The sequence below is a fragment of the Halichoerus grypus genome, chromosome 3 (genome assembly GCF_964656455.1).
Source record: "Halichoerus grypus chromosome 3, mHalGry1.hap1.1, whole genome shotgun sequence".
Lineage (NCBI taxonomy): Eukaryota > Metazoa > Chordata > Mammalia > Carnivora > Phocidae > Halichoerus > Halichoerus grypus.
The window spans coordinates 19,909,624-19,929,765 of NC_135714.1; the positions used below are offsets into that span (position 1 = coordinate 19,909,624).

Below are 20,142 nucleotides of genomic sequence, written 5' to 3' on the forward strand. Positions count from 1 at the left end.
GCCTGCTTCTCCCTCTCCCTCTACCCCCCGCCCCTGCTCCGCCCATGCTCTCTCTCTCTCTCTCTCAAATAAATAAATAAAATCTTAAAAAAAAGAAGAAGAAGAAACATGTGGAGGGTTATGACCAAGCTTTCCTCTTCTTTCAGGGACACAAGGAGAGACCAGAGCTACTTGTAATTACTCCCTTATTTGGGGGTTGTTTCATTAAACTCTGCACTGTGGTGAGACTGAATCGCCTGGGTCTTATTATTTACTCAGGCTACATTCACATTCCCTGAGAATTCCCACCACAAATGTAAAGTAGCGAGGAAGCATTGCTTTTAAAGCTTCTCAAATGCTTTTGTATCTTCTTTAAGATATTTGTATTCTGAGGACCCAGCACGGCACTGTTCACACAGTGGGTACTAGAAAGAATCAAGCGAAAAAAGTTAATTTGGATTTTCACATGATTTATGAGCCAAGAAGATGCTATGATCCAAAGGGACAGAGGAATGATGTAAACTTGAAATAAAAACATTTTGGGGTTACCATGTGCCCAGAATGCCTAGATGGGTTAGAAGAAACAAGTGCAGGAGATTCAGGGTAAATCACATCAGGAATGAGCAGAGTGGAGCCTACAGGCCAGGACAAGTGTCAAGACTACTATTTTCTCTGGAGGCCCCAACCTTACTTTCACATGCTCTTCAGCCCACACAACCCTTGAAAGCAAACACGGAGATGACAGAACTAAGTGGGCGTGGTGACACAAGCAGGGATCTCTCAGCCCTACTGTTGGAGATGCCGGTCAGGGTCTGGGTCAGTTCGGGGGATGATGCAAGGGCTCAGGTGGGGCTTGCAGAGCTGGACAGAACCTCTGCCCTAACGTTTCTTGCAACATGAAAGAACTTAGCTGTATTTTTTTTTTCTTGGTCTCTAGTAGACTTCCCGGAATAGACACCTGGAGACAAATGCAGGAGAATATTCTTCGGGGCTCATATACAGATTTCAGAAAGTGCTGGGAATTTGGGGGTAGCACTTAAAATCCTGTAGGCTTCTCCCTATGTTGCCTTGGTTTGTTGCCTGGCTGAAGGCAGAAGCTGAGGCTTAGCAAGAGGCTGCCTAGAGCCGAGACCAAGAGGTGGGGCTTACCCCAGGCCTGGAGTCTTAGCTCTGCTACCAATTTGCTGGAAAAAGTCATTTGTGCCAATTAAGCTCTGGTTAGTAAAGGGTTGTCCTGTCTGGGAGGCGGGGAGAGGAGCCAATTGTAAGAAGAGGTGATCAATGAAAGTGACACATTACTCATGCCTCCAATTCTTCTTAGACAGTCCTCAATTAGCTTTCTGAGAAATAGAGAACATAAGTGTACTTGCCTTGCTAATGACCACATGGTCAGAACTGAGCAATTTACACAGCATTTTAGCTCCAACATGAAATGTGCTGAAATACTGGGATTAATGAGTTTCTGACTTGCAGGTCTGGAAAAGTTCAGTTCTTTTCTGTACTTCTCCACAAATCCAAAAACAACAATTTCGTGGTAGGACGATAATGAAGAGGAACCAGGCCATTCTCCCCTCTATCCTGGTCGAAAGAATACTTACTCTGGCCTGAAGCGACCCTTCCTCCTATGAATTTATGATCTGTATTCATAGTTCATATTTCACTGGAATGCACTGCGCCCAGGTCAATGGTTGTTTATGGCTAGTATCAACCTGATCAGCTGGGCATCCATTCTCTTTGGTTGGTGCCTATTATGGACACACCCTAAGGGGACCCCCTACCCCATGAGTCCTTTATAATCCCCCACCCACTTTGAGTGACTGCAGGACCTATGACCTGCTTCAAACTAACAGAGTAGGACAAAGGTGATGGGATCTCACACCTAGGACTCCTGATGACTTTGCAGAAGCCTTCTGTCATGAGAGGATCAATAGGGAAGGCCACCAGTGTGGAGCTGTGTGTGGCCCCCATGAAGCTGAAAGAGGCTCCCCAGTCAAGAGGTGGAAAAAATACAGGGTCCTGAGTCCCAACATGGCAAGGAAATGAATTCTGCCAACAACCAGAACGAGCCTGAAAGAAGATCTTTCCGTAGTTGAGCCTCCAAATGAGAACACGGTCTGGCTGATGTCATGAGACCCTGAGCAGAGGACCCAGCCCAGCTGTGCCAGGACTCCTGACCCCTGGGGACTGTGAGTGAATGATCATGCTTTGTTTTAAGCCCCTACATTTGTGATCTTTTGTTGCACAGCCATAGAGAACTAATTCAACACATATGCCATGCCAGGAGTTAAATAATTGGTTATCACCACTACCTGTTTCATTGCACAATCAGCTATACACTTCTGTGTGATGCAGAAACACTAGACCTAGCGTTGTAACTATAGCTTCCAGCAAGTGTGACTTTTCCTAACTAGCTTTAAGTCTCTTGAGGCCAAGAACTCTGCTTCTGTACTTTTTAAAAGATTTTGTTTATTTGAGAGAGAGAGAGCGCGCACGCAAGCCCTTGAGCAGGGGGAGGGGCAGAGGAAGAGGGAGAAGCAGGCTCTCCACTGAGCAGGGAGCCTGATGCAGGACTCGATCCCAGGACCCTGGGATCATGACATGAGCCGAAGGCAGACACTTACCCAACTGAGCCACCCAAGTGCTCCTCTGCTCTCAGACTTCTTAAAAAGCTCCACAGCATATCAAAGTAATTGACACACAGTAAGTACACGGGCATGTGATTTGAGTTTTTGACCCTTCATTTGTCCAATGAAACCAAATGGGTCTAAAGACATAGAGACATGAGGCAAACTTGCACTGCACCCGTGCTGTGTACTAGGTGAGAGCCCAGACATGCAGAGAACAAGACAAAAGTCTTGTCCTCAATTTGTTCATGGTTCAACCCAATCAATGGGATCTCGGAACCTCATCTTCTCACCATGCAGAATCAGATGCCCAAAGATCTCTAGAGTTCTTTGTCAGTCTGTCAAGATTATGATTCTGCAGATCAGGTAGAGGTGTAGCTGTAAAGAACCTCAGTGACTTTTTAGTGACTTTTTAGTTTGCCAGTAGAAGCAAAAGTCCCCCGAGGTGCCCATTTTCCATTTAAACGGGGAGTAAGCCACAAAGATAAATGCGCAAACTCCGCCCTTCCACAATAGCCCATCAGTCCCTCAACTCTGTGACTCCGAGTGGACATACCCATATTCAAGCAGACCAGAGATCAAAGCCACATTAGGCATGAGCTACTTTTTATTCATAGACTTACAGAATATATCGAATTAAGAGGCATGTTGTTTGTTAACTGTATTTACCAAAAAAGAGCTAAATATATATCCAGCCTTAAAATGCATCCATTGTAGCTTGCATACTACAAAATTTGCTTTCATATACATATAAACTATTCTTATTTTACCTAAGTTATGCATCTAAGATACATAAAAATGGTACCAAATGGCATATTGGCTTATTTTATCACAGTTTTTATACATTCCTGATAGTCAAAGGGATCCATAGGGAATGCATAGTTTCCTACTAGAAAAAAAGGTAGATTCTGATACAAGTAATGGAATAACGTTAAGGATAAGAGTGCCTCGCTAGGTTTAGATCTCAGTAGTTTTACAACACAATTCTTATTCAATTAGCATTACAATGGGCTCTCTTCGTTAATAATTGGCTGTTAATTTGCCTAGTCGGTCCAACCTCTACTTGCCTGGCTGAGGCAAAGGAAATCATGATGACCTTTTTTTCTTCCAGTTTATTTCTACTTTCCCAAAAGAGTTTCCTCCACAGCCATCTGCCCTGCTTTTCTGCCCATTCCCTTTAGACTGTCCTAAGTCTGGACCACCTTACTCACCGCGTCAGCAACTAGATTATTGCATTCCACTCCAGAGCCCTGCTCAACAGAATCTTTGGCCACTGCCTAATTAAAGAACTCTCTTCCAAAACTGCGGAGCAGAGGGGCTGACACCTTTTCGGAAGAATCAGGAAGCTGGCTAAAGAGATTTTCTTTAGGTGGCATGCAAATAGACTCCCCTCCTGCAGACCTTCATCTCTCTTTCATTACACCCCGGGTCAGAGAAATTTCCATCGTGAGTGTTCCTGGCAGCCAAACCTCCAGCATCCCACGCTGATTTCTTTCCTAAAAATACACAGCCTCTCAATCCATGGGGAAGAAAAATGCAACACTGGCATTTTCAGCGTGCTCCCCAAAGGCTGATTATGACCCGGAGCAATTCATCATCACTCGTGCATTAGAGTTTTTAGTTGTTCCCTGATAGAACTCTCTTGTTTATCTTGTGGACGTTGTGACAAGAACCAGATGTGTCTCGACCTCAACATCGCCCCACCGCTATTGGGGCGGGGGGGGGAGTGTGTGGAGAAGCAACCCTGCCAGCTAGAAATCCTCTTTAGAACAGAACATTATCTGAAACTTCTGGAAGACTTTCAAGAGTGGGGCCTCACGAGTAATAGCGATCCCGTAGCGTTTAATTGTTAAAGGGACCAGCTGATGAGATGGTGTCTATTCAACACTATTTTCCTTCTGGCTACGCATATTTTGTTGTATTTTTTATTTTATCTCAAGGTGCTGCTATATTCTGAATCATGAGAAAAAGTCTTCATTTGGAAGGCAATGTCAGAGTGTCACAAAGAAAATACAAAGCCCGCTGTGCAGGACAAAGCTCTGCTTTTGCCTCACTACCGGATGATCTCGAGCAGGCGACTGACTTAGATTTTTTATGCCGATTTCATTCTCCTGAAATTAGAATACCTGCCCACCAATAAACTGAACTATTTATGAACAAATGAGATGGACACAAATGTACACTGAAAGAACATAAAGCTTTGTCGAAATGCAGGGTGGGCTTATTATCCGTTGCCTGAGAACACCCTGCCGTTCACACCAAAGGCTCGTTTTTAGTCTTCGTGAGAGATCGGTTCCTGATCCCACGCTTTAAGGCTGTGTGGCGTGGCCACTTGGCTACGTGGGGGAGCTCAGTCCTAGCCACAGAGACTGTAAAGAAGAAACAAGCTAGCAAGAAGGCAACCCATGGGTGATGGGAAAGGAATGGACAAGAGCAGCCCTTCCCAGAACTCGCTCCACAGGGGATGGTCCCACGTGTCTCTCTGCCTTGGGTTTCTGTTGTTGTTGTTGGGGTTTTGGGGCTTTTTTGTTGTTGTTGTTGTTGTTGTTGTTGTTTTGTCTTACATTATTACTGGGAAAAAGCTTCTTGCAGAAATTGTTTAAAACTGGAGGGATTCTTGGGATGGAGCAGTGAGATTAATGAAGCAAAGCTTCCACCACCTCGCGCCAAGAACATCTACGCTCCTTTAGCAAGCCGGCCAGAACAAATACCTCCTCCCTCGGCGTGGAGACTTTTGGAGGCTGCAGACTCTGATCTTGTCTAATTTCTTAAGAAGGAAAAGTGAACTGGCTGCAGCCGCGTGGACTACCGCCCTCTTGCCCTCACCTTGCCGCCAGTTCCTTAGATCTTTCTTCCACCGGTCAATGTCTCCCCCGGACTCGGCAAGCACCCCGTCCCCAGCCCCGCACCCCGGGCTTCCAGGTTTCCCAGATTCATTCTCGGCAACGGTGAATGCCGACGGTTTCTCCAGCCACCTCCCCCCTCAGAGGGGAAGCTGCGGAGCCGGTGTCCGGTTCCCCAGGGGCAGCCTTGCAAAAAGATGCCCCAGTTGCCTTCTCAGCAAGTGGTTGGACTCAGGAACATCATTTCGAGCTCGCACAAGTGCTAGGGCTGCCGAAATGTCCCCTACCTTGTTTGCCAAGGGCCTGTTTTTCCACCCAGGCTTGTCTGAGGTGTTCCATGTGCCAGAAAGAATTGCTTGCCCATCTCAACAGCCAGAGGAATAGCAGAGCTGTCCCACTTTCAGCCGCCGATGATGCGGGGATCTGGGCATTTGCAGTCAATGCAAATTAGCCAGGAAGGCAAAAGAACGTGGAAGGGTGATTTTGATGCTTCAAAAATGAGAACAAACCACTTTTTTCCTGTTTGGCTGGTGCCTAGTAGGAAAGCTTCAAGCAGGAACGCTATACTCCGTGTGGGTGACCGAGTTCTTTAAAATCCCCAGTGTCCTAGGCTGGAAGCCCTCAGTCTGCAGTCCCGAATGTAGCCAGCATTGAGGCTACTCATTGCCTTGATCTGCATCGCTTCAACCAGAAACAACACCGTGCTCAGATCTGCGGCAAAACATCTACCTACTCATGACTTGGCAAACGATCATTAACTCTCCAGTACAACATGATTGTGCTGGTTTGGGGGCTACCAGAGACGCTGTTGGGTGGCTCTTTGAGAGCCACTCCTAAAATCCACTTCAAGAGAACCAGCTAATTAGGCATCCACTGGGAAGCTTCCACAAAACCAGACCCCATGGGCTTCCCAATAATCCACACCAGAGAAGGCCAGTTTGAAATAGATCCTCTGGCCCCCTGAGCGCAGACCTGGTCTGTGGGATGCAGTATGTCTAGCTCCAAAGCTAGTCCCCAGTGATCAGCCCGAGCCCGCCCCTGCCCCCCGCCCCAGCCTATTCAGGATGAGCCCCCTGCCAGTACGTGGTCCCACGTCAGGGTGTGAGCCCCAGGGGGTTTTCCTCAGCTAAACTACTGGGAAAGGAAGGGGCACCAGCGTCAGGAGCACCCTGGGTTCTGCAATGTGGTGCCCCAGCCTGTCCGCATTGGCAGCGGGGGCAACAGCACATCAACAAAGCAGGACCGACGAAGGAGTAGGGAGGAAGGCAGGGAGGCAGGAAGGTAGGCTGGTACTCAATGACTCGAAACAGGAAGCTGCCCAGAGGGCACAGACATGCACAAATCAAAGGGCCACCTCTAGGTTTCAAAGTACAGCGAGACTTGTGTAAAGTCCTCTTTGATCCCACAAAATCTTGCTTCAGAAATTCTACCGAATGTTCATCAGCTGGAAAGCCCTGTTCTATTGCTTTAAAGGATGGGATGAAAAGCACCGTTCAGTCTTTGGCCTGTCTGCTGGTTACCCACAAACTCAAAGAATGGGTTCAGGGAAGCAGCCGAGTCATGGAGGGCATCTAAAAGCAATATTGCTCCGGGCGCCACGAGGTCGGCTCTGAACCACAAGGAAGAGGGGAAACCGCCTTTGTCTCACTCATGGGCCTATGGCCCGTGCTGGGCCTGGACGCGTGTCAGCAGAGTATTTTCTTTGTGGCAAAGGACGCAATGCCCAACGTTATTTTGTGAACACCCCCCATCACGAGCATCCGCCCGAGCCAATGAAACAGCCAACGTTCTGCTATGAAGGGGCATTCAGGAAACTGAAATGACTCAAAATAGCATTGCTGAGTGTTATCAGATTTTTAAATGAATCATCAGCAAATTTTTTCAGCTGACTTCGGCTTTAAGCATTCTTACCCAATAAGATTGCTAAAATGGAATGAGAACGGCCCATAGTTTGGTCTTTTTTTTTTTTTTTAATTTCATCATAAGAACTGTCCCATCTTATCCGATTTCCTCCTTCCTCATTAAAAGAAAAAGAAAAGAAAAGAAAAAGAAAAAAGCACATTACTTTCCTAGATGGTAAGAGTTAATGCTCTACTCTTTTCTCAGAGATAACAGGCTTTAAGATGTCTTTTGAAATGGGAGAATGGACATGTCATGCAGTTAGCCAATAAATGCAATCCCTGATTGAAATGCGAGTTCTAAAATGTTGAAAACTTCTATTTCCCCAGTGAGTTTTTAATTGTGGAGCTCTGAACTTGGCCTTCTATTTGCTTCTCGGGCCTCTCTTGTGAAAGCTAGTGCTACGTGTCTCTAAATTCACCAGTCACCCCTTCACAAACTTAAGTCAACGATTATATGTTCGAAAATCTTTGTTTTCCCTTTGAAACTGGATGCAAAAAAGAAATCTCTCCTGTCAGTGGAGACAGCTGTGAAGGAACGAGGTGCCTGCACATAAATCTCCTTGAATTTTTTGAATAGCTGCTTTTCTTTATCCCACTGGTAGATCTGGGAGAATGTATAGTCACTCCCCAGGGCCAGGTAGTGATTATCTTTAAAAGAAAAGGGTTGCAGGGTCATGGCCCCCCGGGATGGAAGAGCCTGGATCTCCACAAACTGCTTACTATTCCACCTCATGACCCTGGAGTCCCCGATGAAGCGGGTGAGGGAAAGGTAGAGGGCATTCTGCATCCTAAAGCTCTTCACGGCCAGTACATCCTCCATGTTGGGGATATCACTGTGGGGGACAAACTTCTTAGAGCTTTTATTCCACTGGAGGATGATGGGGACCTGGGAGCGGCTGGACAGAATCAGATGCGACTTCCCGTCTATGTCAACAAATTCTGCATCCGTGTCCCTGAACCACTCGTGCAGAGATTGGTAGGAGTAGAACCCTTTGCTGTTCCATTTATACACCGTGGACAGACCAGCTTTAGAGCTGTCTGCGATGATGAAGAACGTCTCGTCCTCGATCTGAAACAGCTCGATGTCGTTCGGCTTCGAAATGCGAGAGACTTCGATGTCCTGGAATTTGACAAACTTGGTCCAGCTCTCATCGTATTTGTAGATGTGAGAGCCACCGAAGAGCTGGGCCACCACCACGAAAACCTGGTCGTCGATGAGGATGGCCTTACAGCCCACAATGGACTGACCTGTGCCCCAAGAGAAACGAGAGGGCATTAGGGCACCGCAGGGAGAAATGTTCCTCCGTAGTGATATTGGAACCCTCGTGAGCTGGAAAATGAGGACAGATGTAAAGAAATGTGAGAAAATGGGGCAGCCGATGCATGGAACAGCATGGCGGCTTCTCGACAATCTGAACATAGAAATACCATATGATCCAGCAGTTCCACTTCCAGGTCCATACCCAAAAGTACAGAAAGCAGGGGGTCTCTAAGAGATGTGCACACGCATGTTCATAACAGCATTATTCACAATAGCCAAAAGGTAGAAGCAACTCTAGTGTCCACTGATGGATGAATGGATAAACTAAATGTGGTGTAGACACACAATGGAACATTGCTCAGCCTTAAAAAGGAAGGAAATCCTCACACAGGACACATGACAGTATGGATGAACGTTGAGGGCATTATCCTAAGTGAAATAAAGGTAGTCACAAAAAGATAAATAATATCTGACTCCACTTACATGGGGTCCCTAAAGTAGTCAGATTCCAAGAGACAGAAAATAGAATGATAGGGGCCAGGGGCTGGGGGAGAATGGGGAGTTAGTGTTTAATGGATATAGAGTTTTAGTTTTTCAAGATGAAAAGAGTTCCGGAGATTGTTTGCACAACACCGTGAATGCACTTAACGCTACTGAACAGTACACTTAAAAATGGTTAAGATGGTAAGTTTTATGTTCTGCATATTTCCCCACAATTAAAACATTTTTAAAAACTTAAAAAACAAAATGTGTCTCCATTAAGGGCTGGTCTCCTGGCCTCTGGTATCTTTAGAGGCAAGAGTACTATCCAGGGAAGGCACCAACACCAAGGGAATTGTCTCCATGTTACTCAAAAAAGTATTTCCCAACTCCGGACAGTGGAATGAGACAAATGGGCTTCTGTTCGGGGCATGGGGGTAAGGGAGGGTAAAAAGGTAGGAGTTAGGTCTCAGAGACAGGAGGAAAAGAATGTAATGAAGACATTTGGCTCCTTCTGATTTCTGGAGCCAAAGGAAGCTGAACGGAGGCAGAGACGGAACAGAGGAGTGTTAAGCCCTCTGTCAAAATTACTTGTACTGCAAAGTTGAAATAACACTTAACGTCTTGATATAGTTCCTTAATCGTTACTCTACACACATACTCAAATGTGTTTTTTAAAAATAAATTTGGGGGGCACCTGGGTGGCTCAGTTGGTTATGCGTCTGCCTTCGGCTCAGGTCACGGTGGCCCAGGGGTTGAAATGCAGCCCGTACCTTATAAGCTTTCTGACCCTGTGCCAGTTAACTGTCTGGGCTCAGGCTCCCCATCTATAAAATGAGGGCGCTATTAGCACTGACCTTCCAGGGTTAGTAAAGACTAAGTGAGAAAATTCCTGGTGTTATTAGAACAGAGCACCCACAAACAGGAAGTGGTCAACAATTAGTAGCTATCATTACTGGATAATTGAAACGATTGTCTTGACCTCACCCCTCTAAAATCTCCCACAGCAGGCACTGTGTAAGTACCTGAAGAATGGTCAATGACGTGAATGATCTAGCTCAGGCGGCCCAGAACCGGAACTCTGCTGGAAAAGGGGAAGTCTTCTGTCTGGACCACCTCCTACAGTCTTCTCCCACACTGCACCCGGACCCCCAGACTGTCCCCCTCAGCCTCCTCAGCCAGCCAGCAATGGACCACCCACATCCCAAAGAGGATTGACCCTCCATCTAGGTCATTGGATTAAAAGTTATTTCTTCCCCCTGATTTTCTAGGCGATTGGACCAAAGTGAATTTAGTCTGTAAATTACAAGGATAATTATCCAATTCCTGTCCTCAGTATTAACTTTGGGGGCAGCCAGTGGGTAGTTTTTAGAGTGGTACTTACTTTTCTCTTTCACTATTTTGGCCTTCTTGCAAGAACTTGGTTCCTTTCTTTTGTTTAAACAAATTATTTTGTTTAAACTAATTATTCCTTTTTTTTTCTGAGTATAAAAGTTTTCAATGTTCCCCAAAGCAAATTTTAAAAATAATAGGTAACAATTATAGTGTGTACTATGACCGAGCATGATACTAAGCATTTTACAGGTATTCACTCATTTAATCCTTAACACAACCCAATAAGACCAGTGCTATCATCATCAGCATCATCCTCATTTTATAAAGGGTAAAACTGAGGCACAGAGAAGTGAAATAACTTATACAGCTAGTATGTGGTAGAGCCTGGGACCTAAATCCGGGTAGTCTGGCTCCAGTCTACACTCAGCTACGAACATATCAAAAAGCATCAAGAAGAAAATCAAAATTACTTGTACTGCAAAGTTGAAATAACACTTAACGTCTTGATATATTTCCTTAATCGTTACTCTACACACATACTTAAATGTGTTTTTTAAAAATAGATTTGGGGGGCACCTGGGTGGCTCAGTCGGTTAAGCGTCTGCCTCTGGCTCAGGTCACGGACCCGGGGTCCTGGGGTCGAGCTCTGCATGGGGCTCCCTGTTCTGCTTGTCCCTCTCCCTCTGACCACCCCTCCCCCCCGCTCATGCTCTCTGTCTCTCAAAAAAAGAAATAAAAATCTTTAAAAATAAATAAACAAATAAATTTGGGCTTATAGGATACATGAGCTTTTTACAACCTACCTTTTTTTTTATTTGACCATGACATTGTGACCGTTTTCCCCTGCTACTGCACCTTCTACAACCTGAATTTTAAATACTATAAGGTATTGCACTGTACGGGTGTATCCTATTTTTTTTAACAAATCCCCTATTGTTGGACATTGCAGTTATTTCTAGCTTTTCATTATTTTGAGTAACATGTTTCCTTGTAGAGCAATCTTTTTTGAAAACCATCTGGCAGTGTTCTTAAATGTAGGCATTGCTGGGGTAAACGTTGTGCACACTTTGAAGGCTTCTGGATTTAAACTACCAAACTGGTCTTTGGAAGCTCTACTAACCCCCTCCCTGCCAACGCTAACTGTGGGTGCATTCTCCGGGTTCCCTTCCTGAGTGGCCTAGCTAGGGAGGTCCCTGCCACCTGGGAGTGTCCTTCGGGCCTGCCTGCCTGCCTGTCTCTGCTGAGGGGCTGTATAAGACAGAAAGAATTCCTTCTTTGGAGATGTTCCAGAATACCTTCATCCAGCTAAACACTTTTAGTCTATTGAACGGTCAATAGCCGTAGAGATCAGTGTGTGTGTGTGTGTGTGTGTGTGTGTGTGTGTGTGTGTGTGTGTTAATGTAGGAAGAGAGCCTGCAGGCTGGAACATACCTGGCATGGAGAAATCAAAGGCAAACAAAATAAACCAAAAACAGGAGAGCTGAAAAGAGATGTAGAGGAACAAAAGGAGAAGATAGGAAGTGCAAGGCCTTGGGGTGACCCTGATGTGGCTTTCCCTCTCCTCCCAAAAGCGGATGTATGGCTGGGGATGCCCCTTCGGCACCATGCTCACCAGGATGGCAAAGGAAGACTGCACGCACATGCCCCTTCCATGGCTCAGAGCCCCAGTCTCGCTGGGAATGGATTGAGAAACCCCTGCCCAGCCCTTGCAGACTCTAGGATCACTCCGTGATCAAGCAAGATGACAAATGAGACGCACATGGCCCATGCGCAGAGAACAGATCCGTGTTTACGCTGGTCCCGTTCAAGGCAAGCGGTTGCAGGGCTGTGCCCTTGCTTGTCCATTTGGCATCTGCCTGGCACGCGTGTGCCTTGGGCTTTCCTCCACACCGAGCTCAATCCCAGCTAGCCACACTCCCTCCTGCGCTGAGGGATCCATGTGACTTCTGAACCACCCCCTTCCCCTGCTCCCTTGGGACCTTCCATGCTGGCCCCTCCTTTCCTGCGCTGATGAGAGTTACGGAGAAGTTTACCTGAAGTGAGAGATTTTAGGGTCTGGGAGGGAGGAGAAGGAGGGCTGCTCCTTTTTTTATCCCCAGATGATAAAACTGACATTTGTTGAGGATTTACTATATGCCCGGCTCTGGGCAAAGTGTTACACACACGATCCCCATTAAATTCTCATGGGTCCGATACGATGACGATCCCATTTTACAGATGAAATGAGAATTCACGATACTTCCATTTTACAGATGAAAGGGGCTCATGGAAAGTAACTAACTTGGCCAAGGTCACCACCTAGAAAGATCTGGAACCAGTTTTATCAGAAACAAGCCTGATGTTGTTGGGGCTCAGGGGCTGAACTACCCCACTGTTGTAACTTGTTTCTCAGGCTTGGCTGTGAAGAGGATCCAGGTGGGCATCATGGGGGGCTGCCCACCGCTCAGAAGATTGAGAACGAGGGGCTGAGAAGTCCCCAGAAACTAGCAAGGCCCAGCCTTCGCTCGGGCCCTGGCCACACCCAGTGCGCCCTCACGGCCGGCTTCCTACACACCACCACTGCAGCCTACGCCGGGCCTGGGCCATGCGCTTGCGAGGATTCCCGCATCAGTTTCTCAGCTAGTTGCTCTGCTTCCGCCTTTGTCCCCTGTCCCCAACACAAGCTGCTCACAGCCCAGCACCCTGCGCCAGACCCCTGCCTCGTCCTGGGCAGCCCTGCCGACCTCGGTGCAAAGCTCGCTGTGGTTCTGCCGAGCTCTAGATTAAAAACCCAAGTCCTTCCCAGGACCTGCAAGGCCCCCGTGCTCAGCCCTCCTTACCTCTCTGACTTTGTCCCCTGCAGCTTTCCCTCTGGAGCATTTTGTTCAGGCCAAAATGGCCCCCTGGAGGAGCCAAACAGGAAAGATAGCCACCCGCTGCAGGACCTTTGCACTTGCTGTTGCCTCTGTCTGGACTGCTTCCTCCTCACACTGTCCCCATGGATCAACCCCTCATGTCCCACTTGGCTTCTCCAAACAACCTTCCTCTCGAGGCCTTTACCAGACACAATCTAAAATGTCAACACTCCCATGGCCGTCTCTTCAAAACTCCCATCCCCCTCTTCCTGTCCCTTTTTAGTGTGTTGCTATCTGATGTGTTGGATGTATTATAATTGTCTTTTTTATTGTCTCTTGCTCCCATTATAATACAAACCCGTTGAGGATGGAGGTTTTCATCTGGCCTGTGCATGGCTGTGACCCCAGCACCTAGACTGTGCCTAGCTCGGATTAAGGGCTCAAGAAATCCTTGTGAATGAATGAATGAACGAATGAATGACTTGATGCACGTAGGGATGCGACCAGCTGCAGACTGTCGGAAGGGCAAGCAGAGGGCAGTACCGTCCCTTCCTACCGAGGTCCACCTAAGAGAGGAAAGGGGGGAGATGCAGCAGTGACAGGCCCTGGGCTCTGCCCCCAAAGTGATTCAACACGCCTGAGCCTTGATCTCTCCATCTGTGAAGGTGTGAGAAGGAAGCTGACATTCGTTAGAACTGCTCACTCGGTGCCTGGCACTCACTGACTCCTCACAGCATCCATATAAAGTACATGCACTGCCCATTCTACAGATGAGGAGACCGAGCCCCAGAGGCCACAGTCCACATTATATCTCAGCGCCTGGCAGAGTCCGGAGTACAATCCACGTCCATCAGTTTTCACAAGCCGAGCTCCTTATCATCTCTATGCCCCCTTTCTCTTGAACAGGGCTTCTGTTGTCTACCTGCGGGCAGGCAACCCACGCTAAGACCTCAGGGGCTGTGGTGAGTTTCCAACGAGACAAACCGGCTCCTGGCACCTCACGGGCCTGCAAGCAGCCTTGGCAACCAGCCCTGGTGGGGACCCCCCTCCCCGCCCTGCACAAAGCAAAGCTTCACTCTGCTCCCATCTCCTAGCATGGGGTGGGAGGAGGGGAGGCCAGGGGGCCGGCCCATTCATCCCTCACCCGTTTCCCAAGTCTGGAAAAAGAGGGAAGCAAAGAGCACATGGAAAGCGGGTCTCGCCTTCCTTGTTTCCTTTAATATGCACCGGGTTTAGGGTCCAAAGGCCTGGGCTTTCTCGCCAGGTTCACCTGCGGTGCTCTGTGCTGAGTGCGCGCTTGGCGGGGGTGGGGCTGCTCTCGGGAGTGTGAGCTCAGCACTAGGAGGCCAGGTGGCTGCACCGCGGAGGCGCATCTGACATGGCATCTTCGGAGCTTCTGGGGCGCCTCTGCACCTCAAAGACCTCCCAGTGCTGCCAAGATCAGGCTTATTACCATCTCTGCTCTGGGAGGGGTGGAACCACGCTCTCCCTGCCTCCCTCCACCCCTGCACCTGCTGCAAAACGACTTTGCACCTGCGAGCTTCCTAGGAGCCTCCTGATCCAGAATGTCTACCTGATACGCTGCAACAGCAAAATACTGCTCTGACCCCAAATCAGGAACCACTAAAGGAAATCCTCTTGTGGGGTCACAGGCTACCGTGGTGCTGTCTATAAAGTCAATATTATGATCAGATTGCACTTGATAAATGAGAAGTCTTTAAAAGGTTATTGACTTTACTTACTTATTTAAAAAGCAAGTAAAAAAATTAATTAAAAATAAAAAGCAAGTAGACGGCCCATTTTTAGTAGCGCTGAGACACTGGGCTCCTGACAGTGTTGAAAGAAGCATTAACTAGGCCTCGACCCAAAGGCATGAATTTAGAGAGCCATTTATTCTTATTTTGTTTGCACTTATTTAAAGGAAGCAGTGATCACCAGGACCTGGCAAGAGGGCAGCAGGAACAAGCCATAGAGTGTGTCTGTGTGTGCGTGCATGGATTGATGTGGTCTGTATGTGCATGCATGGATGTGTTCCTGTGTGTGTGTGCATGGATGGATGTGTGTCTGTGTGTGCGTTAATGGATGGATGTGTGTCTGTGTGTGTGCGTGGATAGATGAGGTCTGTGTGTGCATGCCTGGATGGATGCGGTCTGTGTGTGCGTGCGTGGATGGATGTGCGTCTGTGTGCGTGCGTGGATGGATGTGCACCTGTGTGTGCGTGCCTGGATGGATGTGCGCCTGTGTGTGTGTGCGTGGATGGATGTGCGTCTGTGTGTGCGTGCCTGGATGGATGTGCGTCGGTGTGTGCGTGCGTGGATGGATGTGCGTCTGTGTGTGCGTGCGTGGATGGATGTGCGTCTGTGTGTGCGTGCATGGATGTGTGTGTGCGTGCATGGATGGACGTGTGTCTGTGTGTGTGTGCGTGGATGGATGTGTCTGTGTGCGTGCGTGGATAGACGTGTGTCTGTGTGTGCGGGCGTGGATGGATGTGTGTCTGTGTGCGTGCATGGATGGACGTGTGTCTGTGTGTGCGTGCGTGGATGGATGTGTGTCTTTGTGCGTGCGTGGATGGACGTGTGTCTGTGTGTGCGTGCGTGGATGGGTGTGTGTCTGTGTGCGTGCGTGGATGGACGTGTGTCTGTGTGTGCGTGCGTGGATGGATGTGTGTCTGTGTGCATGCGTGGATGGACGTGTGTCTGTGTGTGCGTGCGTGGATGGGTGTGCGTCTGTGTGCGTGCGTGGATGGACGTGCGTCTGTGTGTGTGAATGGATGGGTGTGTGTCTGTGTGTGCGTGCATGGATTGATGTGGTCTGTGTGTGCGTGAATGGATGGATGTGTGTCTGTGTGTGCGTGCGTGGATTGATGTGGTCTGTGTGTGCGTGAATGGATGGATGTGTGTCTGTGTGCATGCATGGATGGATGTGTGTCTGTGTGCGTGAATGGATGGATGTGTGTCTGTGTGTGTGTGCGTGGATTGATGTGGTCTGTGTGTGCATGCATGGATGTGTGCCTGTGTGTGTGTGCATGGATGGATGTGTGTCTGTGTGTGCGTGAATGGATGGATGTGTGTCTGTGTGTGTGCGTGGATGGATGCGGTCTGTGTGTGCATGCCTGAATGGATGTGCACCTGTGTGCGTGCGTGGATGGATGCGGTCTGTGTGCGTGTGTGGATGGATGTGTGTCTATGTGTGCGTGCGTGGATGGATGTGTGTCTGTGTGTGCATGCATGGATGTGTGTCTGTGTGCGTGCGTGGATGGATGTGTGTCTGTGTGTGCGTGCGTGGATGGATATGTGTCTGTGTGCGTGCGTGGATGGATGTGTGTCTGTGCATGCATGTGATCCACGAGCACGTGTGCATGAGCATGTGTTAGCATATTAGTTAACGATCAGCATAACAGAAGTCAAAGGTATCATTTAGCTACTAAAAAGCTGTTGCGGTCTTAGGCTGCCCGAAGTGCTCAGGATTAAGGGATTCTCAGGTGACTTCTCAGCACTACTGGAAAATGCCTCCCACTATATGAAACCCATCCTCTCTCCCCTTTCAAAGGATCACAAACGATAAATAAGATCACCACCCCCAGTTTCTGTTCTCACCAATAACTGACCAAGTCGAGAAGCAATCAGAGAGAAGAGGGTGGGCTGGAATGTGCTCCCGACTCTAGCCAAGTCAGAGAGCCACGCCTCCCCTCCTTGGGATGCCAGAATGCTGCTTCTCTCACCAGCTTGAGGCCGTCAGTACATCTGATCAAAGTCACAACACACCTGTAATGTTGTCATAGCTCCGGAAATTCATTTCGATGTGGTCCCACTCCAGCACCATGCAGTTCTCCATGCTCGGCTGAGCGATGGCCACGTACACGTCATTCTTGGAGTTGAACGTATCCACCGAAACCGACTGGTAGGGCAAAGTCTGATGAACAACAAAATCTGGGAATGGGTATTTAAAGAAAAAAAAGTCTCCATGAGATCCCTTGTGGGAATTATTGCCCACCATTTCCCTTCTACCCTTTGTAGCATCGGTTCCAAAGATGAGCAGGGAGGAGGGGGGACCGGAGAGAAGCAACACACATATCACAGCATGTTTTACTCTGGAAGGTTCCAGAAGGGTTCTGCCTTGGACAGGATGATGAATAGCTCACAGCTTGGCTGCTGGATTGCAAAGTTTAAAACAAATTTGGGGAGACCTGGCTCTCAAAAACACCAGCACAAAGATGCCATGGAACAACACTGCCTCAACGATCATGCAAATCACTCTGGGAAGAGGGCTGCAGTGGTCGCAGGGGTTTGGGAAATGCGGTTTCTAGCCCTCTCAGGATGGCCCCAGGAGCAAAAAACCTGACTTGCTTTGCTTGCTGGGTGCTTCTCAAGCTTACCTGCCAAGGTGATTGCTTCGGCTGTGGTTACACTCCCACGCTCCCCAACTCCAGGTTCAAAACCAAAGGTAAACTCCCCACAGGGCACGCTGCACTTTGGGGAACCAAGCCAAGCCCTCTGATACAGACCCAGAGATTTATGAAGCCCGTAGAGCAGAGAAGTGAACCGAAGGATGTTTATTGGTTGTTGGACTAGGGGGTGAGGGACGGCTACGCCTGCAATCTGGACAGTGTCCCGCGGTCCGCGAACAATGACAGTTCTGTTGGATCTTCAAGCTACGTAGAACCATCCTATCTGAACACGTGTTCTACTCCTACACTTAGCGCTAAGTCAACACTCCTCAGGGTATGGCCCCCTCAGCTCCCACTGACTCACTGTGTTCTCTTGGAAAGGAGGTACCATCTTACCAAGGAACCAGGTGAGCATGCCCTGGGATGCAAGGAGGGATAGTGTGTGGGAGCTAGGGAAGCAATGAAGAAAAATTAAAACAAACAAATGAACAAAACACTAAGAAAGTTGAAGGTAAGTTATTTCTTGGGCTAGCGATGCTTCCATGTGCACCGCTTCTTGGCAGGCTAAGCATACCCAGGGTCAAATGACGGTGGACGTCTGGCTGAGGGAAGTCGTTCCTCTGAGAAAACCCTGGCTCTGCCCATCCCCTGCCCACCCACCCCTTAGCCGTGCCAACTCTGGCCCCATCTCTCCTGCAAAGCCGTCCCAGATCCAATGCACAGGACTCTCTCCTCCCTCACTGGGTTCATCATTAGGCATGGCTCTTTCAATCTCATTCTTCACAAATCTCCAGCATGGCAACTTCAGAGTCAGCTTTGGAGAAATGGGAAAGATCTTAGAGCCTTGAGCCCTTTCACAGAGCCAGAAGCTGAAGCTCAGAGAGGGCGTGCGTCCACACAGCCAGGGTCTTGTGCCTCCTGAACCAAGGGCTTTCTGAGGTCAGGCCTGGGTCCCACCCTCCTGAGAGCCTCCCACGGCGTAAGCCCATGGTGGCCACTCAAGAAATAACTCTGATTTGGAGGAAGCCTCATAAATGAGGTCAAGTGAGAAAGACAGTAAAGGGGTGAGCCACTCAGTGGTGAGCAAAGGCAGGATAATGCTGATGGGGCAGAGGCAGGAAAGGAAGGGAGAGACTGAGAGACGCTGAGCAAGGGTTGAGGTGGGAAGGGTAGAGCGGGGATGAGAAGAGCAGGTATCATGAGGGGCGGGAGAAGGGAGCAGGGCTGAGGGAACCAGGATGGCATGCGGCACAGAGAAGAGCCCTGTGCCTGGATTCAGACCCCCTGAAACCAACCCCTGCACTTGAGGCCCGGGGCTGTGCACTTTCCCTGACAAGGCCTCAGTTTACTTCTGTGCCAGATGGGGGCGATGATTCTTACCTGCCAAGCTTGATGGCAGGGACGCATTGGTAATGTTGGTGGAAGTGCCCATCTCGGGGCCTGGCACGTGGTAGGGGCTTCATAAATATGGAATTGAGGTCTGAGGAAGGACAGCCTGCCTCCTCCGTCCCAGCCATCCCTGGGCTGTCTCTTGAGGAAGTGTCCATCCTAACAGCATCTAAGATGACATGGCAGAGCTGTGACTGATGTCTGGCTGAGTGACCTCGGGGAGGTTATTTCACCTCTGTCTGGCTTAGTGTCCTCATCGGATATTTTAATTCTTACTCACGTAGAGTTGTGCGTAGCACACAGTGAGGGCTCAATACACGCTCACTTTGGGAGGTGTCCCTATCCCCATTCTGAGTGCACAGCCTAATAAATGTGTGCTGGCACAGGAGTGTGGGAGGCTGGCCTCGCCCACCCTGTGGTCCACTCTGCAGACCGTGTGGGGAGGAGGCTGGGGGTGAATGAACGACGCACGCAGGTGCAGGGACAAGAGGGAGAAGCAAAGAGGAGGCCGCCTCTGCACCTGACAGCAAGAAGTAGCCGAGGGAGAGCGGGGACAAGTGACAGTACCACTACTGTGAGGGATCCCCTCACCCCCAGAGCCGGGAGCAGAGCATCCGCAAGAGCTGAGGCTTTAGCTAAGACAGGCTAGGCTTCGGGTTCCCGCTTGTATTTGCAGCTCTGTGACCTTGGGCAAGAAACTTGAGCCTCAGGGTCCGCATCAGTGAAATAAAGGTGACACCTATTTCGTGAGGTTGCCGCAGCGACTATGTAAGAGAGTGTAAGTGTTAGCATTAGAGTCCCGTGTATGGGGAGTTTGATACGATAGCTTTGTAGGCTGTAGAACAATGACCGTGTTGAGTTGCTGCGTGAACACTCAGGAAGGATCATGATGGCTCCCAGCCCTGTCCCTTGTCAAACCCCCCAGATACTAGAGTACATCAAAGAGTAAAAACGGACAAAACTCAACCTGTAGATACACAGAAAAAGGGAAATGGTAGCAGTCATCGTCTGCTTCCTTTTCTGGAGACAGGAAAGGACTCCGAGAATACAGCTGCGGTCTTTTAATTCTGAGACAGCCACAGACCCCTTCTGCCTCTCGGGCTGCCTTC

At 48.8% G+C, this 20,142-nt stretch overlaps 1 protein-coding gene across 1 annotated transcript in view; it reads right to left on the reverse strand.

Moving 5' to 3' along the window:
• Positions 1–3,188: 3,188 nt before the first annotated feature.
• The window catches only part of LGI2 (leucine rich repeat LGI family member 2), a 32,914-nt gene continuing 15,960 nt past the window's right edge, over positions 3,189–20,142 (reverse strand). The window contains exons 7-8 of the mRNA XM_036090599.2: positions 17,022–17,186; positions 3,189–8,595 (exon numbers count right to left, since the gene is read on the reverse strand). Coding sequence (XP_035946492.2) covers positions 7,778–8,595; positions 17,022–17,186 — 983 coding nt within the window. The 3' untranslated portion in view covers positions 3,189–7,777. The remainder of the gene's footprint in view (positions 8,596–17,021; positions 17,187–20,142) is intronic.